Below are 27942 nucleotides of genomic sequence, written 5' to 3'. Positions count from 1 at the left end.
CATGTTCGAATTGATGCGTTGTATGAGTTCTATTTTATCACACATTTACCTCGATAACTGAGGGAAAGGCGTCACATGGTGCGAGGGCCGTGGGAACTCCTACAAGGGCATCTGTCCACTAACAACCTGATACTCTTAAATTGTTGTCTCTCACTTTCTTACATGATATTGGATCTTAAAGGTCCATTGTTATAGCATTTTCATGGGCTGAGCCTCTTGATTTTGTTGTATAAGACCATGCGTTCACAACACAAATATTGGATTCACTTATGGAGCAATTAGACGTAGATATTTCAATGAAATTCTATGCGTATGTAATAGGCAATATATCTCTAATTTACGTAACAGAGTATCCAGTGTAATTAAAGAACATCAGCAGAGAACATCGGACACAGTTGGCGACCCTGCTGGTGGCAGGCATACATCTATATATAAGAGAGCACGAGAGCGCAGGGTCAAGGCTGTTTCCTAGATCGACGTCCATCATGTTTTTTCTCTCGTCGTGGATGACTCTCACCCTTGCTGCCATCACCTCTGGTAGGTAGATAGGTCACAGTCACCGGGTGAGTCGTTGGAGAGAAAAGTTTCATGGGACACACATGTTCGAAGCAATTACCTTCTTGTAAAGGGGACGTACATAAGTTTGGAAGAATTACCTTCCACTGATGGGCATGTATATAAGGTAGACGAGGTTGTTTTGTCGTGAGTGGGCGACAGGTGAACTTCTCACTTCAAACTCAAAGGAAGTCCAGCAGTTCCCTGTTACTGATTAAAAAGCCTTGGAACGGAAGAAGCACCGTTGAACCAGGGCATGTGAAGCGTCTGGGGTAAACCATGGAAAGTTCTGTGGGGCCTGGATGTGGAAAGGGAGCTGTGGTTTCGGTGCATTATTATATGACAGCTAGAGACTGAGTGTGAACGAATGTGGCCTTTGTTGTCTTTTCCTAGCGCTACTTCGCGCACATGCTAGGGAAGACGGGGTTCTTATTTCATATGTGGCGGGGTGGCGACGTGAATGAATAAAGGTAGCTAGTATGAATTATGTACATATATATATATATATAGATGTTTTGGAAGGAGGTAAATAAAGTGCGTAAGATAAGGGAACAAATGGGAATTTCAGTGAAGAGGGCAAGTGGGGAGGTGATAACAAGTAGTAGTTATGTGAGAAGGAGATGGAGTGAGTATTTTGAAGGTTTGTTGAATGTGTTTGATGATAGAGTGGCAGATATAAGGTGTTTTGGTCGAGGTGGTGTGCAAAGTGAGAGGGTTAGGGAAAATGATTTGGTAAACAGAGATGAGGTAGTAAAAGCTTTGCGGAAGATGAAAGCCGGCAAGGCAGCAGGTTCGGATGGTACTGGAGTGGAATTTATCAAAAAAGGAGGTGACTGTATTGTTGACTGGTTGGTAAAGTTACTTAATGTATGTATGACTCATGGTGAGGTGCCTAAGGATTGGCGAAATGCATGTATAGTGCCATTGTACAAAGGCAAAGGGGATAAGAGATGTGCTCAAATTACAGAGGTATAAGTTTGTTGAGTATTCCTGGTAAATTATATGGGAGGGTATTGATTGAGAGGGTGAAGGCACGTACAGAGCATCAGACTGGGGAAGAGCAGTGTGGTTTCAGAAGTAGTAGAGGATGTGTAGATCAGGTGTTTGCTTTGAAGAATGTATGTGAGAAATACTTAGAAAAGCAAATGAATTTGTATGTAGCATTTATGGATCTGGAGAAGGGCATATGATAGAGTTGATAGAGATGCTCTGTGGAAGGTATTAAGAATATATGGTGTGGGAGGCAAGTTGTTAGAAGCAGTGAAAAGTTTTTATCGAGGATGTAAGGCATGTGTACGTGGAGGAAAAGAGGAAACTGGTTGGTTCTCAGTGAATGTAGGTTTGCGACAGGGGTGTGTGATGTCTCCATGGTTGTTTAATTTGTTTATGGATGGGGTTGTTAGGGAGGTGAATGCAAGAGTTTTGGAAAGAGAGGCAAGTATGCAGTCTGTTGTGGATGAGAGAGCTTGGGAAGTGAGTCAGTTGTTGTTCGCTGATGATACAGCGCTGGTGGCTGATTCATGTGAGAAACTGCAGAAGCTGGTGACTGAGTTTGGTAAAGTGTGTGAAAGAAGAAAGCTGAGAGTAAATGTGAATAAGAGCAAGGTTATTAGGTACAGTAGGGTTGAGGGACAAGTCAATTGGGAAGTAAGTTTGAATGGAGAAAAACTGGAGGAAGTGAAGTGTTTTAGATATCTGGGAGTTGATTCGGCAGCTGATGGAACCATGGAAGCGGAAGGGTATCATAAGGTGGGGAGGGGGCGAAAGTTCTGGGAGCCTTGAAGAATGTGTGGAAATCGAGAACATTATCTCGGAAAGCAAAAATGGGTATGTTTGAAGGAATAGTGGTTCCAACAATGTTATATGGTTGCGAGGCGTGGGCTATGGATAGAGTTGTGCGGGGGAGGGTGGATGTGCTGGAAATGAGATGTCTGAGGACAATATGTGGTGTGAGGTGGTTTGATCGAGTAAGTAATGATAAGGTAAGAGAGATGTGTGGTAATAAAAAGAGTGTGGTTGAGAGAGCAGAAGAGGGTGTGTTAAAATGGTTCGGTCACATAGAGAGAATGAGTGAGGAAAGATTGACCAAGAGGATATATGTGTCAGAGGTGGAGGGAACGAGAAGTGGGAGACCAAATTGGAGGTGGAAAGATGGAGTGAAAAAGATTTTGAGTGATCTGGGCCTGAACATGCCGGAGGGTGAAAGGCGTGCAAGGAATAGAGTGAATTGGAACGATGTAGTATACCGGGGTTCGACGTGCTGTCAATGGATTGAACCAGGGCATGTGAAGCGTCTTGGGTAAACCAGGGAAAGTTCTGTGGGGTCTGGATGTGGAAAGGGAGCCGTGGCTTCGGTGCATTATTGCATGACAGCTAGAGACTGAATGTAAACGAAAGTGGCCTTTGTTGTCTTTTCCTAGCGCTACCTCGCGCACATTTGGGGGGAGGGGGTTGTTATTTTCATGTGTGGTGGGGTGGCGATGGGAATGAATAAAGGCAGATAGTATGAATTATGTGCATGTGTATATATGTATATGTCTGTGTGTATATATGTATATATGCATACGTTGAGATGCATAGGTGTGTATATTTGGCGTGTGTGGATGTGTATGTATATATATGTGTATGTGGGTGGGTTGGTCCATATATATATATATATATATATATATATATATATATATATATATATATATATATATACATATATATATATATATATATATATATATATATATATATATATATATATATATATATATATATATATATATATATATATATATATATATATATATATGCTTTGAAGAATGTATGTGAGAAATACTTAGAAAAGCAAATGGATTTGTATGTAACATTTATGGATCTGGAGAAGGCATATGATAGAGTTGATAGAGATGCTCTGTGGAAGGTATTAAGAATATATCGTGTGGGAGGCAAGTTGTTAGAAGCAGTGAAAAGTTTTTATCGAGGATGTAAGGCATGTGTACGTGTAGGAAGAGAGGAAAGTGATTGGTTCTCAGTGAATGTAGGTTTGCGGCAGGGGTGTGTGATGTCTCCATGGTTGTTTAATTTGTTTATGGATGGGGTTGTTAGGGAGGTGAATGTAAGAGTTTTGGAAAGAGGGGCAAGTATGAAGTCTGTTGGGGATGAGAGAGCTTGGGAAGTGAGTCAGTTGTTGTTCGCTGATGATACAGCGCTGATGGCTGATTCATGTGAGAAACTGCAAAAGCTGGTGACTGAGTTTGGTAAAGTGTGTGAAAGAAGAAAGTTAAGAGTAAATGTGAATAAGAGCAAGGTTATTAGGTACAGTAGGGTTGAGGGTCAAGTCAATTGGGAGGTAAGTTTGAATGGAGAAAAACTGGAGGAAGTAAAGTGTTTTAGATATCTGGGAGTGGATCTGGCAGCGGATGGAACCATGGAAGGGGAAGTGGATCATAGGGTGGGGGAGGGGGCGAAAATCCTGGGAGCCTTGAAGAATGTGTGGAAGTCGAGAACATTATCTCGGAAGGCAAAAATGGGTATGTTTGAAGGAATAGTGGTTCCAACAATGTTGTATAGTTGCGAGGCGTGGGCTATGGATAGAGTTGTGCGCAGGAGGATGGATGTGCTGGAAATGAGATGTTTGAGGACAATGTGTGGTGTGAGGTGGTTTGATCGAGAAAGTAACGTAAGGGTAAGAGAGATGTGTGGAAATAAAAAGAGCGTGGTTGAGAGAGCAGAAGAGGGTGTTTTGAAATGGTTTGGGCACATGTAGAGAATGAGTGAGGAAAGATTGACCAAGAGGATATATGTGTCGGAAGTGGAGGGAACGAGGAGAAGTGGGAGACCAAATTGGAGGTGGAAAGATGGAGTGAAAAGGATTTTGTGTGATCGGGGCCTGAACATGCAGGAGGGTGAAAGGAGGGCAAGGAATAGAGTGAATTGGAGCGATGTGGTATACCGGGGTTGACGTGCTGTTAGTGGATTGAATCAGGGCATGTGAAGCGTCTGGGGTAAACCATGGAAAGCTGTGTAGGTATGTATATTTGCGTGTGTGGACGTATGTATATACATGTGTATGGGGGTGGGTTGGGCCATTTCTTTCGTCTGTTTCCTAGCGCTACCTCGCAAACGCGGGAGACAGCGACAAAGCAAAAAAAAAAAAAAGATATATATATATATATATATATATATATATATATATATATATATATATATATATATATATATATATATATATATATATATATATATCCAGAGGAAGGAGAGTGAAATCAAAATACATTTCGTTAATAAAGAAAGGGTTATAAGGGATTATAAGGATCAGTGACAAAATTAGAATAAGTAAAACATAAGAAAAAAGGAAAAGATAAGAACAAACTAAATCCACAGAAAATGGGGTGTAACGAAAAAAGACATATTGCTAAAAAAAAAAAAAAAAGGATTATGAGAGATTATAAGGATGAGTTATAAAATTAGGAAGACTGAATACAACATAAGAAGGGAGTTGAGAGAATGGAACAAGCTACCGCAGGAGAAAGCTAGTGAGTGGGTTGTTACCTTCTGACTGATGCTGTACGACACACGCCCCTGTGAGCCGAGCTAGAGTTTTGGGGTAACTCAACAGAGAGGGTCGTCTCGCTGCTCTGCCTGTACATTTCGGTGATGGACGCCACACACTTCACCCGCACAGCGTCCAGCTGCACCATGGTCAGCCGCAGGGGAAACTGTTGGCTCTTCACTGCCGTCTCCAACCTCGACGTCTCGTTCACAAACAACATCTCCCATATCTCCCAAGTAGGGTCAACAGACTCGTTGTTGATGTAGAAGGTGAGGTTTGGAGCGGGCCTGGCGCCGTGGGACGTACAGTTGACGGTGATCAGCTGCTGAAGCCTGTAAGATCCAACTCCATCTTCGATAATCCTCGGCTCAGCGTCTGGCAAATCTACGACAGTCAAGGGGGCACTGTCAGAGGAGGTTAGGAACATAGGGAATTCCCCAGTCACCTCGCACAGGTAGTTGCCTCCAGCCGCCTCCGACAAATTGTGTATAAGGACGCGTCCGCGGTGCGACTGCTCGGGGTCTACATCGAAGTAAGGTACCGGGAAAATCATGTCCGGGGGTGTCTCAAGAGGCATCCAGCGGTAGAGCTCGTATATGCCGAAGTACCATTTGAGTGCTCAAATTACAGAGGTAAAAGTTTGTTGAGTATTCCTGAGAAGTTACATGGGAGGGTATTGATTGAGAGGGTCAAGGCATGTACGGAGCATCAGATTGGGGAAGAGCAGTGTGGTTTCAGAAGTAGTGGAGGATTTGTGGCTCAGGTGTTTGCTTTGAAGAATGTATGTGAGAAAAGCTTAGAAAAATAGATGGATTTGTTTGTAGCATTTATGGATCTGGAGAAAGCATATGATAGAGATGATAGTGATGCCGTGTGGAAGATATTAAGAGTGTATGGTGTGGTAGGTAAATAGCTAGAACCAGTGAAATGTTTTAATCGTGGATATAAGGCATATGTGCAAGTAGGAAGAGAGGAAAGTGATTTGTTCCCATTGAATGTTGGTTTGCGGCAGGGGTTCGTGATGTCTCCATGGTTTGTATATGAATGGGGTTGTTATGGATGTGAATGCAAGGGTTTTCGAGACAGGGGTAAGTATGCGGTCTGTTGTGGATATGAGGGCTTAGAAAGTGAGTCATTTGTTGTTCGCTGATGATAAAGGGCTGGTGGCTGATTCGGGTAAGAAACTACAGAAGTTGGTGACTGAGTTTGGTAAAGTGTGTAAGAGTAAATGTGAATAAGAGCAATGTTATTAGGTTCAGTAATCTTGGGAGGTAAGTTTGAATGGAGAAAAACTGGAGGAAGTGAAATGTTATAGATATCCGGGAGTGGATTTGGCAGCGGATGGAACCACGGAAGCGGAATTGAGTGACAGGGTGGGGGAGGTGGCGAAGGTTCTGGGAGCGTTGGGGAGTGTGTGGAAAGAAAGAACGTTATCTCGGGGAGCAAAAATGGGCATGTTTGAAGGAATAGTGCTCCCAACAATGTTATATGGTTGTGGGGCATAGGCTCTATAGATAGGGTTGTGTGGAACAGGGTGGATGTGTTGGAAGTGAGATGTTTTAGGACAATATGTGGTGTAAGGTGGTTTGATCGAGTAAGTAATAATAGGGTAAGAGAGATGTGTGGTAATAAAAAAAGTGTGATTGTGAGAGCAGAAGAGGGTGTTTTGAAATAGTTTGGTCACATGGAGAGAATGAGTGAGGAAAGATTGACATAGAGGATATATGTGTCAGAGGGAGAGGGAACGAGATGTGGGAGACCAAATTGGAGGTTGAAAAGATGGAGTGAAAAAGATTTTGAGTGATCGGGGCCTGAACATGCAGGAGGGTGAAAGGCGTGCAAAGAATAGAGTGAATTAGAACGATATGGTATACCGGGGTCGACGTGCTGTCAGTGGATTGAATCAGGGCATGTGAAGCGTCTGAGGTAAACCATGAAAAGTTCTGTGGGGCCTGGGTGTGGAAAGGAAGCTGTGGTTTCGGTGCATTATACGTGACAGTTAGAGACTGAGTGTGAACGAATGTGGCCTTTGTTGTCTTTTCCTAGCGCTACCTCGCTCACATGCGGGGGAAAGGGGTTTTCATTCCATGTGTGGTGGGGTGGCGACGAGTGTCAATAAGAACCGACTCACTTCCCAAGCTCTCTCATCCTCAACAGACTTCATACTTGCCCCTCTTTCCAAAACTCTTGCATTCACCTCCCTAACAACCCCATCCATAAACAAATTAAACAACCATGGAGACATCACACACCCCTGCCGCAAACCTACATTCACTGAGAATCAATCACTTTCCTCTCTTCCTACACGTACACATGCCTTACATCCTCGATAAAAACTTTTCACTGCTTCTAACAACTTGCCTCCCACACCATATATTCTTAATACCCTCCACAGAGCATCTCTATCAACTCTATCATATGCCTTCTCCAGATCCATAAATGCTACATACAAATCCATTTGCTTTTCTAAGTATTTCTCATATACATTCTTCAAAGCAAACACCTTATCCACACATCCTCTACCACTTCTGAAACCACACTGCTCTTCCCCAATCTGATGCTCTGTACATGCCTTCACCCTCTCAATCAATACCCTCCCATATAATTCAACAGAAATACTCAACAAACTTATACCTCTGTAATTTGAGCACTCACTTTTATCCCCTTTGCCTTTGTACATTGGCACTATGCAAGCATTCCGCCAATCCTCAGGCACCTCACCATGAGTCAGACATACATTAGATAACCTTACCAACCAGTCAACAATACAGTCCCCCCCTTTTTTTTAATAAATTCCACTGCAATACTATCCAAACCCGCTGCCTTGCCGGTTTTCATCTTCCGCAGAGCTGTTACTACCTCTTTGTTTACCAAATCATTTTCCCCAACCCACTCACTCTGCACGCCACCTCTACCAAAACACCATATATATGACACTCTGTCATCAAACACATTCAACAAACCTTCAAAAGACTCACCCCATAACCTTCTCACATCACCACTACTATTTATCACCTCCCCATTAGCCCCCTTCACTGAAGTTCCCATTTGCTCCCTTGTCTTACGCACTTTATTTACCTCCTTCCAAAACAAATTTTTATTCTCCCTAAAATTTAATGATACTCCCTCGCCCCAACTCTCATTTGCCCTCTTTTTCAACTCTTGCACCTTTCTCTTGACCTCCTGCCTCTTTCTTTTATACATCTCCCACTCATTTGCATTATTTCCTTCCAAAAATCGTCCAAATGCCTCTCTCTTCTCTTTCACTAATAATTTTACTTCTTCATCCCACCACTCACTACCCTTTCTTATCTGCCCACCTCCCACGCTTCTCATGCCACAAGCATCTTTTGCGCAAGCCATCACTGCTTCCCCAAATACATCCCATTCCTCCCCCACTCCCCTTACCTCCTTTGTTGTCACCTTTTTCCATTCTGCACTCAGTCTCTCCTGGTGCTTCCTCACACGTCTCCTTCCCAAGCTCACTTACTCTCACCACTCTCTTCACCCCAACATTCTCTCTTCTTTTCTGAGAACCTCTACAAATCTTCACCTTCGCCTCCACAAGATATTGATCAGATATCCCTCCAGTTGCACCTCTAAGCACATTAACATCCAAAAGTCTCTCTTTCGCGCGCCTATCAATTAATGCGTAATCCAATAACGCTCTCTGGCCATCTCTCCTACTTACATACGTATACTTATGTATATCTCTCTTTTTAAACCAAGTATTCCCAATCACCAGTCCTTTCTCAGCGCATAAACCTATAAGCTCTTCACCATCTCCATTTACAAAACTGAACACCCCATGTTTACCAATTATTCCCTCAACTGCCGCATTACTCACCTTTGCATTCAAATCACCCATCACTATATATATATATATATATATATATATATATATATATATATATATATATATATATATATATATATATATATTTTTTTTTTTTTTTTTTTTTGCTTTGTCGCTGTCTCCCGCGTTTGCGAGGTAGCGCAAGGAAACAGACGAAAGAAATGGCCCAACCCACCCCCATATACATGTATATACATACTTCCACACACCAGATATACATACCTACACAGCTTTCCATGGTTTACCCCAGACGCTTCACATGCCTTGATTCAATCCACTGACAGCACGTCAACCTCGGTATACCACATCGCTCCAATTCACTCTATTCCTTGCCCTCCTTTCACCCTCCTGCATGTTCAGGCCCCGATCACACAAAATCTTTTTCACTCCATCTTTCCACCTCCAATTTGGTCTCCCTCTTCTCCTCGTTCCCTCCACACATATATCCTCTTGGTCAATCTTTCCTCACTCACTCTCTCCATGTGACCAAACCATTTCAAAACACCCTCTTCTGCTCTCTCAACCACGCTCTTTTTATTTCCACACATCTCTCTTACACTTACGTTACTTACTCGATCAAACCACCTCACACCACACATTGTCCTCAAACATCTCATTTCCAGCACATCCATCCTCCTGCGCACAACTCTATCCATAGTCCACGCCTCGCAACCATACAACATTGTTGGAACCACTATTCCTTCAAACATACCCATTTTTGCTTTCCGAGATAATGTTCTCGACTTCCACACATTCTTCAAGGCTCCCAGAATTTTCGCCCCCTCCCCCACCCTATGATCCACTTCCGCTTCCATGTTTCCATCCGCTGCCAGATCCACTCCCAGATATCTAAAACACTTCACTTCCTCCAGTTTTTCTCCATTCAAACTCACCTCCCAATTGACTTGACCCTCAACCCTACTGTACCTAATAACCTTGCTCTTATTCACATTTACTCTTAACTTTCTTCTTTCACACACTTTACCAAACTCAGTCACCAGCTTCTGCAGTTTCTCACATGAATCAGCCACCAGCGCTGTATCATCAGCGAACAACAACTGACTCACTTCCCAAGCTCTCTCATCCCCAACAGACTTCATACTTGCCCCTCTTTCCAAAACTCTTGCATTCGCCTCCCTAACAACCCCATCCATAAACAAATTAAACAACCATGGAGACATCACACACCCCTGCCGCAAACCTACATTCACTGAGAACCAATCACTTTCCTCTCTTCCTACACGTACACATGCCTTACAACCTCGATAAAAACTTTTCACTGCTTCTAACAACTTGCCTCCCACACGATATATTCTTAATACCTTCCACAGAGCATCTCTATCAACTCTATCATATGCCTTCTCCAGATCCATAAATGCTACATACAAATGGACGATTTTTGCAGGGATAAATGAAATTGAGTGGGAGACGTATAAAAGAAAGAGACAGGTGGTCAAGAGAAAGGTGCAAGAGGTGAAAAAAAGGGCAAATGAGAGTTGGGGTGAGAGAGCATCTTAAATTAAATTTTAGGGAGAATAAAAAGATGTTCTGGAAGGAGGTAAATAAAGTGCGTAAGACAAGGGAGCAAATGGGAACTTCAGTGAAGGGCGCAAATGGGGAGGTGATAACAAGTAGTGGTGATGTGAGAAGGAGATGGAGTGAGTATTTTGAAGGTTTGTTGAATGTTTGTTGATAGAGTGGCAGATATAGGGTGTTTTGGTCGAGGTGGTGTGCAAAGTGCGAGGGTTAGGGAAAATGATTTGGTAAACAGAGAAGAGGTAGTAAAAGCTTTGCGGAAGATGAAAGCCGGCAAGGCAGCAGGTTTGGATGGTATTGCAGTGGAATTTATTAAAAAAGGGGGTGACTGTATTGTTGACTGGTTGGTAAGGTTATTTAATGTATGTATGACTCATGGTGAGGTGCCTGAGGATTGGCGGAATGCGTGCATAGTGCCATTGTACAAAGGCAAAGGGGATAAGAGTGAGTGCTCAAATTACAGAGGTATAAGTTTGTTGAGTATTCCTGGCAAATTATATGGGAGGGTATTGATTGAGAGGGTGAAGGCGTGCACAGAGCATCAGATTGGGGAAGAGCAGTGTGGTTTCAGAAGTGGTAGAGGATGTGTGGATCAGGTGTTTGCTTTGAAAAATGTATGTGAGAAATACTTAGAATATATATATATATATATATATATATATATATATACATATATATATATATATATATATATATATATATATATATATATATATATATATGTTTTTTTTTCATACTATTCGCCATTTCCCGCATTAGCGAGGTAGCGTTAAGAACAGAGGACTGGGCCTTTGAGGGAATATCCTCATATGGCCCCCTTCTCTGTTCCTTCTTTTGGAAAATTTAAAAAAAAAATATATATATATATATATATATATATATATATATATATATATATATATATATATATATATATATATATATATATATATATATATATATATATATATATATATATATATATATATATATATATATATATATATATATATATATATATATATATATATATATATATATATATATATATATATATATATATATATATATATATATATATATATATATATTCTTTTCTTTCATACTATTCGACATTTCCCGCCTCAGCGGGGTAGCGTTAAGAACAGAGGACTGGGCCTCTGAGGGAATAGCCTCACCCGGCCCCCTTCTCTGTTCCTTCCTTTGGAAAAAAAAAAAAAAAAAAGAGAGAGGGGAAGATTTCCAGCCCCCCGCTCCCTTCCCTTTTAGTCGCCTTCTACGACATACAGGTAATACGTGGGAAGTATTCTTTCTCCCCTACCCCAGGGAAAATATATATATATATATATATATATATATATATATATATATATATATTTTTTTTTTTTTTTTTATACTTTGTCGCTGTCTCCCGCGTTTGCGAGGTAGCGCAAGGAAACAGACGAAAGAAATGGCCCAACCCCCCCCCCCATACACATGTACAAACACACGTCCACACACGCAAATATACATACCTACACAGCTTTCCATGGTTTACCCCAGACGCTTCACATGCCTTGATTCAATCCACTGACAGCACGTCAACCCCTGTATACCACATCGCTCCAATTCACTCTATTCCTTGCCCTCCTTTCACCCTCCTGCATGTTCAGGCCCCGATCACACAAAATCTTTTTCACTCCATCTTTCCACCTCCAATTTGGTCTCCCTCTTCTCCTCGTTCCCTCCACCTCCGACACATATATCCTCTTGGTCAATCTTTCCTCACTCATTCTCTCCATGTGCCCAAACCATTTCAAAACACCCTCTTCTGCTCTCTCAACCACGCTCTTTTTATTTCCACACATCTCTCTTACCCTTACATTACTTACTCGATCAAACCACCTCACACCACACATTTTCCTCAAACATCTCATTTCCAGCACATCCATCCTCCTGCGCACATCTCTATCCATAGCCCACGCCTCGCAACCATACAACATTGTTGGAACCACTATTCCTTCAAACATACCCATTTTTGCTTTCCGAGATAATGTTCTCGACTTCCACACATTTTTCAAGGCTCCCAAAATTTTCGCCCCCTCCCCCACCCTATGATCCACTTCCGCTTCCATGGTTCCATCCGCTGACAGATCCACTCCCAGATATCTAAAACACTTCACTTCCTCCAGTTTTTCTCCATTCAAACTCACCTCCCAATCGACTTGACCCTCACCCCTACTGTACCTAATAACCTTGCTCTTATTCACATTTACTCTTAACTTTCTTCTTCCACACACTTTACCAAACTCAGTCACCAGCTTCTGCAGTTTCTCACATGAATCAGCCACCAGCGCTGTATCATCAGCGAACAACAACTGACTCACTTCCCAAGCTCTCTCATCCCCAACAGACTTCATACTTGCCCCTCTTTCCAGGACTCTTGCATTTACCTCCCTAACAACCCCATCCATAAACAAATTAAACAACCATGGAGACATCACACACCCCTGCCGCAAACCTACATTCACTGAGAACCAATCACTTTCCTCTCTTCCTACACGTACACATGCCTTACATCCTCGATAAAAACTTTTCACTGCTTCTAACAACTTGCCTCCCACACCATATATTCTTAATACCTTCCACAGAGCATCTCTATCAACTCTATCATATGCCTTCTCCAGATCCATAAATGCTACATACAAATCCATTTGCTTTTCTAAGTATTTCTCACATACATTCTTCAAAGCAAACACCTGATCCACACATCCTCTACCACTTCTGAAACCGCACTGCTGTTCCCCAATCTGATGCTCTGTACATGCCTTCACCCTCTCAATCAATACCCTCCCATATAATTTACCAGGAATACTCAACAAACTTATACCTCTGTAATTTGAGCACAATGGAAGTAAGGGGAGTGGGGAAGGAATGGGATGTATTTAGGGAATCAGTGATGGATTGCGCAAAAGATGCTTGTGGCATGAGAAGAGTGGGAGGTGGGCTGTTTAGAAAGGGTAGTGAGTGGTGGGATGAAGAAGTAAGAGTATTAGTGAAAGAGAAGAGAGAGGCATTTGGACGATTTTTGCAGGGAAAAAATGCAATTGAGTGGGAGAAGTATAAAAGAAAGAGACAGGAGGTCAAGAGAAAGGTGCAAGAGGTGAAAAAAAGGGCAAATGAGAGTTGGGGTGAGAGACTATCAGTAAATTTTAGGGAGAATAAAAAGATGTTCTGGAAGGAGGTAAATAGGGTGCGTAAGACAAGGGAGCAAATGGGAACTTCAGTGAAGGGCGTAAATGGGGAGGTGATAACAAGTAGCGGTGATGTGAGAAGGAGATGGAATGAGTATTTTGAAGGTTTGTTGAATGTGTCTGATGACAGAGTGGCAGATATAGGGTGTTTTGGTCGAGGTGGTGTGCAAAGTGAGAGGGTTAGGGAAAATGATTTGGTAAACAGAGAAGAGGTAGTAAAAGCTTTGCGGAAGATGAAAGCCGGCAAGGCAGCAGGTTTGGATGGTATTGCAGTGGAATTTATTAAAAAAAGGGGGTGACTGTATTGTTGACTGGTTGGTAAGGTTATTTAATGTATGTATGACTCATGGTGAGGTGCCTGAGGATTGGCGGAATGCGTGCATAGTGCCATTGTACAAAGGCATATATATATATATATATATATATATATATATATATATATATATATATATATATATATGTCGTAGAAGGCGACTAAAAGGGGAGGGAGCGGGGGGGCTGGAAATCTTCCCCTCTCGTTTGTTTTTTGTTTTTTTTTCTTTTAATTTTCCAGAGGGGGCCAGGTGAGGATATTCCAAAAAAGGCCCAGTCCTCTGTTCTTAACGCTATGGCGAGTAGTTTAAAGAAGAAAAACAATATATATATATATTCCTATGAGTCCACAGGAAAATGAAACACGAAAAGTTCCCAAGTACACTTTCGTGTAATAATCACATCATCAGGGGAGACACAAGAGAGAAATATAACAGTCAGTTGATATACATCGAAGAGACGAAGCTAAGACGCCATTTGGTAAACATGTGATTGTCCAAAACATACAACGAGCGTTCATAAACTTATCATTTTACAAATCTTATCAACAATAAAGTTATCTAATTTGTACAGACCATCAATAATATTAATATTATAATTCTTTGTGTATTTAATAATAGAAGATTCAATGATATTTCTCTTGGTAATAGAGTTAGAGTTAACAACTGAGATGGCGTACTCCAGTCAATACAATGATCATAGTTTTTAACATGATTAAACAAGGCATTTGATTCTTGTCCTGTTCTTATACTATATATATGTTGCTTAAGTCTAACAGAAAGATCCTTACCCGTCTGACCAACATAAAACTTATCACAGTTTCTACATGACACTTTATAGATGCAACCAAGAGAATTTTCTGGTGAATTCCTGATTAAGATATTCTTTATAGTATTATAGTTGCTAAAGGCAACATTTACATTAAAGGATTTAAGCAACATGGGAAGCAAAGTGAAATTATTATTAAAAGGGAGAACTAAAAGATTCTTGGTGTCAATGGGAGGTTTGGGCTCAACTCTATAAAATGATTTCTTTGCTAACTTAAGGGATTTATCAATGAAAGATCTAGGGTACTTTAACTTAGATCCAATAGAATATATCTTCTCAAACTCATCATCAATAAACTCTGGACTGCAAATACGTAATGCCCTAAGGAACATAGATTGAAATGATGATAATATAACTCTGTCATGTTGAGATGAATAATAATGGATATATGAGCATACATTGGTGGGTTTTCTGTATATGCTAAACTTAAACTTGTTTCCTTGTCTATGGATCAAGCAATCTAAAAATGGTGACATCCCATTATTTTCATTTTCTACAGTAAATTTGATGGAAGGTACTAAATTGTTAAGTAAGGGGAGAAATATTTGTAAATTTTCATTTGTTGGCCAAACACAAAGAACATCATCTACATACCTAAACCAAATTGCATTAGAAGGTAGGATATCCTTTAGTAATTTTGTTTCAAACAATTCCATATAAAAATTACTTAGTACAGGTGAAAGAGGGTTACCCATTGCCATACCAAATTTTTGAGCATAATAATCTCCATTAAATTGAAATACACAGTCTTTTATACACAATTTTATCAGTTCAATGAAATTAGACTTTGAAACAGGTAAATGAATATCATCCAAGACATCAAATAAATATTCTAAAAGGTCATCAACTGGAACTTTAGTGAAAAGTGAGGAAACATCAAAGCTAACTAGTTTGAAATCAAAATAAATATTGATATTGTTTAGCTTGTTGACTAAATCTACATTGTTCATGATATTAGAATTTGATACCTTACCCACTAAAGGGCTTAATAAGGAAACTAACCATTTTGATATTTTGATATCTTGAATATCTTGATCACGCGCAAAATTGTGATCCTTTCCAACATATATATATATATATATATATATATATATATATATATATATATATATATATATATATATATATATATATTATCCCTGGGGATAGGGGAGAAAGAATACTTCCCACGTATTCCCTGCGTGTCGTAGAAGGCGACTAAAAGGGGAGGGAGCGGGGGGCTGGAAATCCTCCCCTCTCAATTTTTTTTAATTTTCCAAAAGAAGGAACAGAGAAGGGGGCCAGGTGAGGATATTCCCTCAGTGGCCCAGTTCTCTGTTCTTAACGCTACCTCGCTAACGCGGGAAATGGCGAATAGTTTGAAAAAAAAAAAAAAAAAATATATATATATATATATATATATATATATATATATATATATATATATATATATATATATATATATATTTCTTTCTTTCAAACTATTCGCCATTTCCCGCATTAGCGAGGTAGCGTTAAGAACAGAGGACTGGGCCTTTGAGGGAATACCCTCACCTGGCCCAATTCTCTGTTCCTTCTTTTGGAAAATTAAAAAAAAAAAACGAGAGGGGAGGATTTCCAGCCCCACGCTCCCTCCCCTTTTAATCGCCTTCTACGACACGCAGGGAATACATGGGAAGTATTCTTTCTCCCCTATCCCCAGGGATAATATATATATATATATATATATATATATATATATATATATATATATATATATATATATATATATATATATATATATATATTTTTTTTTTTTTTTTTTTTTCATACGATTCGCCATTTCCCGCATTTGCGAGGTAGCATTAAGAACAGAGGACTGGGCCTTAGAGGGAAAATCCTCACCTGGCCCCCTTCTCTGTTCCTTCTTTTGGAAAATTAAAAAAAAACGAGAGGGGAGGATTTCCAGCCACCCGCTCCCTCCCCTTTTAGTCGCCTTCTACGACACGCAGGGAATACGTGGGAAGTATTCTTTCTCCCCTATCCCCAGGGATACATATATATATATATATACCACATCGTTCCAATTCACTCTTTTCCTTGCACACCTTTCACCCTCCTGTATGTTCAGGCCCCGATCGCTCAAAATCTCTTTCACTCCATCCTTCAACCTCCAATTTGGTCTCCCACTTCTCCTCGTTACCTCCACCTCTGACACATATATCCTCTTGGTCAATCTTTCCTCACTCATTCTCTCCATGTGACCAAACCATTTCAAAACACCCTCTTCTGCTCTCTCAACCACACTCTTTATTACCACACATCTCTCTTACCCTTACATTACTTACTCGATCAAACCACCTCACACCACATATCGTCCTCACACAATTTCATTTCCAACACATCCACCCTCCTCCATACAATTACATCAATAGCCCATGCCTCACAACCATATTTCATTGTTGGAATCACTATTCCTTCAAACATACCCATTTTTTGCTCTCCAAGATAATGTTCTTTCCTTCCACACATTCTTCATCACTTCCAGAACCTTTGCCCCCTCCCCACCCTTTGACCCACTTCTGCTTCCATGGTGTCATCCGCTGCTAAGTCCACTCCCAGATATCTAAAACACTTCACTTCCTCCAATTTTTCTCCATTCAAATTTTTTTTTTTTTTTCATACTATTCGCCATTTCCCGCGATAGCGAGGTAGCGTTAAGAACAGAGGACTGGGCCTTTGAGGGAATATCCTCACCTGGCCCTCTTCTCTGTTCCTTCTTTTGGAGAAAAAAAAAAAAAAAATTACATCCCAATTAACTTGTCCCTCAACCCTACTGAATCTAATAACCTTGCTCTTATTCACATTTAATCTCAACTTTCTCCTTTCCCACACTTTTCCAAACTTGGTCACCAGCCTTTGCAGTTTGTCACACGAATCAGCCACTAGAGCTATATCATCGGCGAACAAATGACTCACTTTCCAGGCCCTCTCATCCCTAACAGACTGCATACTCATCCCTCTCTCTGAAACTACTCTTGCATTAACCTCCCTAACCACCCCATCCATAAACAAATTAAACAACCATGGGGACACCACACACCCCTTCCGCAGTCCGACATTCACTGAGAACCAGTCACTCTCCTCTCTTCCTATTTGTACACATACCTTACATATATATATATATATATATATATATACTACTATGAGTCCTGAAACACGATAAGTTCCCAAGTGGACTTTCGTGTAATAATCACATCTTCAGGGGAGACACTAGAGAGAAATATAAGTCAGTTGATATACTTCGAAGAGACGAAGCTAGGACGCCATTTGGTAAACATGTTTACCAAATGGCGTCCTAGCTTCGTCTCTTCGATGTATATCAACTGACATATTTCTCTCTTGTGTCTCCCCTGATGGTGTGATTATTACACGAAAGTCCACTTGGGAACTTATGGTGTTTCATTTTCCCCGTGGACTCATGGGAATATCTTGATCACGCGCAAAATTGTGATCCTTTCCAATATATATATATATATATATATATATATATATATATATATATATATATATATATATATATATATATATATATATATATATATATTTCATACTATTCGCCATTTCCCGCATGCGAGGTAGCGGTAAGAACAGAGGACTGGGCCTTTGAGGGAATATCCTCACATGGACCCCTTCTCTGTTCCTTCTTTTGGAAAATTAAAAAAAAAAAAAAAAAAAAAAAAGGGGAGGATTTCCAGCCCCCCGCTCCCTTCCCTTTTAGTCGCCTTCTACGACACGCAGGGAATACGTGGGAAGTATTCTTTCTCCCCTATCCCCAGGGATGATATATATATATATATATATATATATATATATATATATATATATATATATATATATATATATATATATATATATTTCTATTTATTTATTTTGCTTTGTCGCTGTCTCCCGCGTTTGCGAGGTAGAGCAAGGAAACAGACGAAAGAAATAGCCCAACCCATCCCTATACACATGTATATACATACATGTCCTCACACGCAAATATACATACCCATACATCTCAATGTACACATATATATATACACACACAGACACATACATGTATACACATGCACACAATTCACACTGTCTGCCTTTATCATTCCCAACGCCACCTCGCCACACATGGAATAACATCCCCCTCACCCTCATGTGTGCGAGGTAGCGCTAAGAAAAGACAACAAAGGCCCCATTGTTCACACTCAGTCTCTAGCTGTCATGCAATAATGCCCGAAACCACAGCTCCCTTTCCACATCCAGGCCCCACACAACTTTCCATGGTTTACCCCAGGCGCTTCACATGCCCTGATTCAATCCATTGACAACACGTCGACCCCGGTATACCACATCGATCCAATTCACTCTATTCCTTGCCCGCCTTTCACCCTCCTGCATGTTCAGGCCCCGATCACACAAAATCTTTTTCACTCCATCTTTCCACCTCCAATTTGGTCTCCCACTTCTCCTCGTTCCCTCCACCTCCGACACATATATCCTCTTGGTCAATCTTTCCTCACTCATTCTCTCCATGTGCCCAAACCATTTCAAAACACCCTCTTCTGCTCTCTCAACCACGCTCTTCTTATTTCCACACATCTCTCTTACCCTTACATTACTTACTCGATCAAACCACCTCACACCACATATTGTCCTCAAACATCTCATTTCCAGCACATCCACCCTCCTGCGCACTACTCTATCCATAGCCCACGCCTCGCAACCATACAACATTGTTGGAACCACTATTCCTTCAAACATACCCATTTTTGCTTTCCGAGATAATGTTCTCGACTTCCACACATTCTTCAAGGCTCCCAGGATTTTCGCCCCCTCCCCCACCCTATGATTCACTTCCGCTTCCATGGTTCCATCCGCTGCCAGATCCACTCCCAGGTATCTAAAACACTTTACTTCCTCCAGTTTTTCTCCATTCAAACTTACCTCCCAATTGACTTGACCCTCAACCCTACTGTACCTAATAACCTTGCTCTTATTCACATTTACTCTTAACTTTCTTCTTTCACACGCTTTACCAAACTCAGTCACCAGCTTCTGAAATTTCTCACATGAATCAGCCACCAGCGCTGTATCATCAGCGAACAACAACTGACTCACTTCCCAAGCTCTCTCATCCGCAACAGATTGCATACTTGCCCTTCTTTCCAAAACTCTTGCATTCACCTCCCTAACAACCCCGTCCATAAACAAATTAAACAACCATGGAGACATCACACACCCCTGCCGCAAACCTACATTCACTGAGAACCAATCACTTTCCTCTCTTCCTACATGTACGCATGCCTTACATCCTCGATAAAAACTTTTCACTACTTCTAACAACTTGCCTCCCACACCATATATTCTTAGTACCTTCCACAGTGCATCTCTATCAACTCTATCATATGCCTTCTCCAGATCCATAAATGCTACATACAAATCCATTTGCTTTTCTAAGTATTTCTCACATACATTCTTCAAAGCAAACACCTGATCCACACATCCTCTACCATATATATATATATATATACATATATATTTTTTTTTTTTTTTTAATTTTCCAAAAGAAGGAACAGAGAATTGGGCCAGGTGAGGGTATTCCCTCAAAGGCCCAGTCCTCTGTTCTTAACGCTACCTTGCTAATGCGGGAAATGGCGAACAGTTTGAAAGAAAGAATATATATATATATATATATATATATATATATATATATATATATATATATATATATATATATTTCATTATATTACTATTTTGCTTTGTCGCTGTCTCCCGCGTTTGCGAGGTAGCGCAAGGAAACAGATGAAAGAAATAGCCCAACCCACCCCCATACACATACACGTCCACACACGCAAATATACATACCTATACATCGCAATGTACACATATATATATACACACACAGACACATACATATATACCCATGCACACAATTCACACTGTCTGCCTTTATTCATTCCCATCGCCACCTCGCCACATATGGAATACCATCCCCCTCCCCCCTCATGTGTGCGAGGTAGCGCTAGGAAAAGACAACAAAGGCCCCATTCGTTCACACTCAGTCTCTAGCTGTCATGCAATAATGCCCGAAACCACAGCTCCCTTTCCACATCCAGGCCCCACACAACTTTCCTTGGATTACCCCAGACGCTTCACATGCCCTGATTCAATCCACTGACAGCACGTCAACCCCGGTATACCACATCGATCCAATTCACTCTATTCCTTGCCCGCCTTTCACCCTCCTGCATGTTCAGACCCCGATCACTCAAAATCTTTTTCACTCCATCTTTCCACCTCCAATTTGGTCTCCCAAATATATACATATATATATATATATATATATATATATATATATATATATATATATATATATATATATATATATATATATATATATATATATATATATATATATATATATATATATATATATATATATATATATATATATATTTATATATAAATGAACAAAGTTTCATTTGACACAGCTTTAGAATTTGCCTTGGTTGAATTTAATAAATTGATAATTGAAGGACTTTTATCCTAAGTGGAGTCAGAATATATGATTTAGAAGCAAAAGCTTTTAGTAAAATAAACGATAGCGGGGACACTGCAACACAAAACCCCACCATACTGATTCTTATATCCAAAGTACATATACCTTCAGGTATACAGCAAATCAAATCCCTATAAGAGAATGAAAATTTCTCCTCTCAGATCGGGATGAATGAGTAAAATCCTTAGCTATGGAATATTGCTATTCAGTATTACATCCTATTCATTAACGTTATAGATACTGGAGAACTTGCCATTTGAAGATTGATGAAAATGTAAAGTTAGATCACGATCTCCTAAGGTTATGACGATAGATTACGGTTAATGAAGCATTCTAGTAAAATTTTGATACACTGTGTAGCTTTATGTTCTCACGCTGCAACCTAAGGCATGATGAAAGAACCATACAGACTGAAGTTAGGATGTCTCATGAGGTAGACAGTAGCAGTATGAAATGTGGACTTATCCTCTGGGATAGATTATGGTTCTATATAAACTACATTGCATCAGCGTGAATAATATATCTAGCATCAGATTAGCGCACAGGTTACTTTGTGCTAACCATATGTTACACCCACTGTTATCAATAAATATTGCGTTCACTGGGATAATATAGCAGAGATGGTGAAAATTATCCACACAGCTTCCTACGGAAAGACATGAAACTGTTGTTAAAATCATTAAAACAACATCCTCTTACAAGAAAGAAGGAAAATGCCTTTCCCATTGACCCAAGGGAAAATTACTTTAGAATTATGGGCGTGAAGGATGGCGTATGAGGTGATGGCCAGGCTGGTAGCGTTAAAAGTGCCACGTCTCTTATAAAAAAAAAAAAAAAACGCATATATATCATAATGTGAAATGCTTCAGAACTGTGCCACTTCTTCTCTCAGGTCGAGCTCACTATCACTCTTTAAGACAGTGGAACAAAGAGACGATACAATTTAGCAGTCTAATCTTGACTAGTTTATTTGCAGCTCTCATTACCTTGCATAAGAAAATTATTTTTCTTTTCTTTTGATTACTCTGAGTTGCTTTTCCTTGCATCCGGCAGAAATTGAAGCAAGATAGCAAAGTCATATGAATACTTCCCAGTTTGGTCTGCAGGGGGTGATGATGAAAGAACAGCTTCGCTAATTAAGGGAGCTGCTAGGACAAGATGTCTCTGATCAAAACTTAGCAACAGCTACTAATTCAGATTAAACGGAGATTAAAGAGGCCATAGTATGGAATATACATCCTTAAATAACTCGTTTAGTAGGTTGGCTGTTATGATGCCTCCTCCCCTTGAACTGCTAAACTGTGGAATTCTCTTCATTCTTTCTTCTGTCTTCTTCATATAACCCCTATTCCTTTAAGAATCAGATCTACATACACTTGCAGAGCCCTGAATAATTTCTGCTGTCCTTCCCTATATTAATTTTTCTTCCACCTTAGATGTCTTTGACTGGGACAGATTATTTGCCCGTGCTGTGTGGGTCTCTGTACAGAAGTATATCTCATATAGATAAAGAAGGAATGATATGTAAAATCTCACATAAGAACAGCATTCCTGTACGAACGGGAGACAGTTTAGAAAATCCTAGCGAAGGAAATGGAAAGTGTGTCGCACTCACAAACTATCAGACGAAATGTTCCCCATGATAAGTTTAATTATGCAAAGGTTTTCATAAACAACGAAGACAGATAACACAGATCCAACAGCCAAAATATTTCTAGAATGAAAGTACTTAATCTTTATTAATTTTGGGAACTGAACACGGATATGATTATAAAAAAAAAATATCAATTGGCTCCAGGTTTGAAGATACGGGTTGGGTTTCAGAATATACGATTTGCACTGGTATTGCGTGGCTTTGAAGAAAGATCTGGCAACCTGATCACGGGAAGTGGAAGATGCAATCAGCGCCTGGGGACTGCATCAACCTACTTTCCTAAATTCTGATTTTTCGTACCCCACCGTTTCTATTCGTGTTGTCCTCTCGTCATGGAGTTGTTTCGTAAATCAGAATGCGAGCCAATTTCTTTTTACAGATACAGTGCAATACAATACTTGCTGCTTCTTGCAGTGCCGTGTGCTGGTTTTCCTGTTTTTTTTGCTGAAAAGTATTCTCCAGTTGTGCAAATTTCTGAGTGATTTCTTTGCCGAGCGTTAACAAGGGTGCCTCGTAAGCGCGTCATCAGTGCAGATAATTATTGTTGTGAAGACAATTTTTGTTACATGAGGTGAATTTTGCCTCACAGATGCTTGACAAAACCCGATCCTCAGGAATGTTTACAGTCTCTGATCGTGCGACTGTGGGACCAGGACACGTGTAAATCATATTGATTTTCTTGGTTTATCATGAACCATCTTGTCATTTGTTACGGCAAACAACCCTTTGAATCGTTCTTAATCGATTATTGTAAACGTGCCCTATGGATCCTGCATCCTCAACCATGTAATTTTATCGAAGCAAAGCGAATTGTCTGTCTGTCTGTCTGTACATATGCAGCTGGTGTTGAGGGATCCGACACATCAGGTCAGGGACTGTTACTTCTCCACTGTGTTTCCAGTCCGGTAAGGTATTCCCAAGAAAATAGGGTGGACCTTAAGCTATCCCACGGTGAAGGTCTTCCCGTTCTGGAACCCTCAGACTCATATTTCCTGGAATCGGAGAAGGAACAGGGTAACAAAATTTTGTGAAACATATGAGCCATTAACATAAACATATATTGATTTCGCACCTAACGTAACGGTTGCTAAACCACTCAGGGACAAGCAAAATGAATTAAGCAACATCGTCAGAAATCTGGAACTGTATAAGAATAAGGCAGAGCTGTTGGGCTCGAGACTGGAACAGCAGAATCTCCTTGATGAAAATGTGACAGTGTCTGTGTTTCGTGCCCGTCCGAAAGACTTCGCTCCCTTCTTTTTGGAAGAAGGTAACGTCTTCGTCTGCGAGGATGAAGATGGTCTGATGGCAGCCCTCAATAATAATCATAACCCTGAGGAGTGGAGAGTGTTCATAGACTCGTCAACGTTGAGTCTAAAAGCTCTTCTGCTGCATAATGGCAATGAGCTGCAGTCAATTCGTGTTGGTCATGCAGTCCATATGCGGTTCGAAAGATGCTTCATGAAGCATCTCTTAACGGCACAAACAATGGCAACGCGAAGGTTGTTGCCATCCTGCTTGGACTGCAGTAAGGGTACACGAAGTTTTGCAGTTCCCTGTGTGAATAGGACAGTCGAGCAAAGACTTCCCATTACAACAACAGGGACTGGGCTTCTCGACAGTCTCTGGAACCAAGATTTTGCTTCCATCTCTGAACAACAAATTGGGCCTTATGAAGAGCTCTGTTAAGGTTATGGATAAAAATTGACCGGTGTTTAGGTACGCCAATGGGATATTCCAAAGACCCAGTGAGGAGAAAATCAAGGAAGGTGTTTTCGTCGGTCAACAGATCCGTAAGCTCTTCAGAGACGAGCAGTTCGACCGGATCCTCACTGGTGACGGGAAGGCAGCGTGGAATCCGTGGACTCAAGGCTGACAACTACAAGAAATTATCTTTAAAGATACATTTCCCCCACACTTGGATTTTTTCCAGCCAACTGCAAGGCAGTGAGGGATAAGCACGGCGAAAGTTTCCAGCAAGACATGTAGGTGATAGAGGAATGGTTCAGCGAGGTTAGGAGACTATTGCTGGATGCTCCAGGACTTGTGCGCGAGCGACTTGAAAAGAGGCGTCGTGTTGCATCATGGTAAGCCAGTAACTGAACCTTGTATCACAATGAAAATGTAACACATATAAAACGTAAGACTAATTCTTTTCAAAAGCCGTTGCCAATCGAGCATTTTCATTGTCATTTTTGTGTTCAGCGTCCCAAAATTCATATAGGGAGACAGGTTTTATCACTGAAACATAAAATAGGTCAGAATTCGTCGATCAGCATAATTAGGGGGTATAATGGCTCTGCTGTCATTTGATGAATCCTATGACAATAAATGGGAATACTGCAAATAAAGATACAATTTCCCTCATAATACCAGTTTCTATAAGAGTATTATATGCTAGTTCTAGAACGTTGATAACTCTAGGTGTGACCGTACTGCATGTTTTACAGGCAATATGTGATTACCTCATTTACTCAGCCAATCTGTTTCTTACGGGAAAGAAAGCAAACAAAACAACGACGTTACCTGACACTCTCGACCACTCAAACGATATCATGCAATGGAAACTACGGTTAGAAGAGAAATCCAAAGTTTCGTCAAGCATCGAAAAATCTGGATAGTTACCATTTAGTGAATGTAGATCAGTGTAAAGATATTTTTTTCTTTAGCTTTTCTTTTACTTTAATAGGAAATTATCCTTCACTATTACTATGTACAGGAAAGTGTCATACACTGCAAACATCTGACAAAACCTGTCCCGAATTATCTTTTGCCCTATTTCACTGTCGTCTCCGTTTTGGCTTTATGCTGTTGGGTTAAACTCATTCCCAAAACTATAAACCAGAATATTTTCCATAATGATTCCATGATCATTCCAAGCACAAATTCTGTAGTCATTAGGAGTGTTGAATTTTGTCATATTGACTTGGAAAGCATCCTTATAACGCAGTGTTTTTTTTATGTTTGGTAGGATGTTCTTGAATATGATACACTAAAAGACAGACTGTTCATAATTTAGCGTTTCAAACCCTTCTTCCCTTCTAGGTCAGGTACACAATCCTGATGACTACATCCACTCTCTGGGGGCGACCACCTGGGGCTTCTGGGGACAGACCGACACCTGCCCTGAGGGATCCTATGCTTACGGATTCGAAATAAGGGTAAGATTGTTCATCCATGACTCAGACAACGTCTTCAAGTGAAGTTTGATCCAACTGGATGGTAGATTAACACAGTGAGTTTTGATTAACTGTAACTGCGGTTCAAGCTAATGGTGTTGTCCTTAATAGATGATATGTATAGTGATGATTAATTGTTGGTTGAGTTATATATGTAAATACTGATGTACATATCTAATCGGTAATTAGGTCATCTTTCTGCAGGTTCAGAGAGGCGTTAGTTGCTATGCGTGTTTCATGAAATGTCCGTCAGACAAGACATAGTCTTACCGTGTGTGATATATTAACGTTCACGCTACTTATCCTCGTTCCCACTGAGAGGAAGCCCGTGATAAGTGTATGATGAATGGGCTACTTAAATCAGCCCAAAGTCTAGTTGTAGTAAGACAATCGGCTGGTCCAAAGGACCCCCGAATACTTTGTCCCTCTGGTTATCTTCCCTTCATCAGGTAGAGCGTGAGCATGGATTCATGGATGACGACACTAGCGTGAATGCCATCAAGCTGTTCTGCCGTACTCCTGCTGGGTCCCATGTTGGTGAAGTCACCTCCTCTTCTATGAGCAGAGGATCCTGGACGGGCTCCCACCATTGTCTTTCTGGTTATCTCAATGGTTACGATCTCAAGGTAACAATTAATCCAATGTTTACGTGGTTGCTATTCCAGCTGTCACGAAATCATTGCAAATCTAACTGTTGTATCCCCTGTGACCTATAGGTAAATGCTGTTTCATCCGTTGAAGTATCTGCAACTGTACTTCTTCAGTAGTGGATACAGGATACACTTTTTACATCTTTCACATAATTTACGTGAGCCGCTGTAGCACATACGCACTTTAGAAGTTAATTTCGCCTGCAACATTTGTTTTTATTACCGTATTCTCTATGATTTTTGCTCCTTTCACATGAGCTTCAACAACTGTACAGCATAGACTTAAAGTATCACACATCCACTTGCTGTAATCATCGAGGATGTGCAAAAAAAAGTGCAGCCGTTCGACAGGAAGGACAAATGTATACGTTCTTGAATGATCGCCTGCTTCTTTGGACTCATTGACAGACTTTAACTCCTCTACTACAGTTACCTCTCCATCGTGATGGAGTGTCTAGCTCATTTTTTGTCTGGTTTTCTCATAACTCTTCTTGAACCTTTCCGTTTGGCCTTTGCAGAGTCACACTGATGCAGGATCCTTTGAAGACAACACGGCAGCCAACGCTCTTCGCATGTACTGCACCAATGACCCAAACTACATAGAAGCCTCGGGCAACAAATGGGGCCGTTGGCTCGGGCCTTCCCGCTGCTGGAAAGGTACAGCGATCTGCGGTATCATGACCCGCGTTCAGGAGAATCAAGGAACATTTAATGACGACACAGCTCTCAACGACGTCAGGTTTCTCTGTTGCAAGTTACCTGCTTGAAACAACCTGGTCCTACATATATATTCAAATACATAAAACACCAGAAAAAAACTCTTTTATTGGAACATTAAAGAATTCCTATTCCAGATTTTAATGAATGTTGTGAAACACTTTGTACTCTATAAACTTGACATTAGTCTATTTTGAGTACTGTATCTTTATATCGATATCAAAACTGGTGTTAAACTTCTTGAAAACATTGGTTGTTTTAGATACTGTCTAATCTTGTGCACGACAGGAAGACCATATAACACGAAGGTACGACCATAAACCATGAGGAAAGACTCATTTATACTT

The 27942-nt window shown here is 40.5% G+C and overlaps 1 protein-coding gene across 1 annotated transcript; it reads left to right on the top strand.

The window, feature by feature from the left end:
• Window positions 1-385: 385 nt before the first annotated feature.
• On the top strand, window positions 386-27942 carry LOC139757147 (vitelline membrane outer layer protein 1-like). Its single transcript, XM_071677244.1, has 4 exons — window positions 386-537; window positions 26095-26210; window positions 26678-26854; window positions 27397-27942. Exons 1-4 carry the CDS (start codon window positions 486-488, stop codon window positions 27643-27645), a joined length of 594 nt encoding a protein of 197 aa, XP_071533345.1. The 5' UTR covers window positions 386-485; the 3' UTR covers window positions 27646-27942.

This window comes from Panulirus ornatus, chromosome 25 (genome assembly GCF_036320965.1).
Source record: "Panulirus ornatus isolate Po-2019 chromosome 25, ASM3632096v1, whole genome shotgun sequence".
NCBI lineage: Eukaryota > Metazoa > Arthropoda > Malacostraca > Decapoda > Palinuridae > Panulirus > Panulirus ornatus.
Note: the sequence above shows the minus strand (reverse complement) of the source record. Positions and strands in the feature narration are given on the sequence as shown.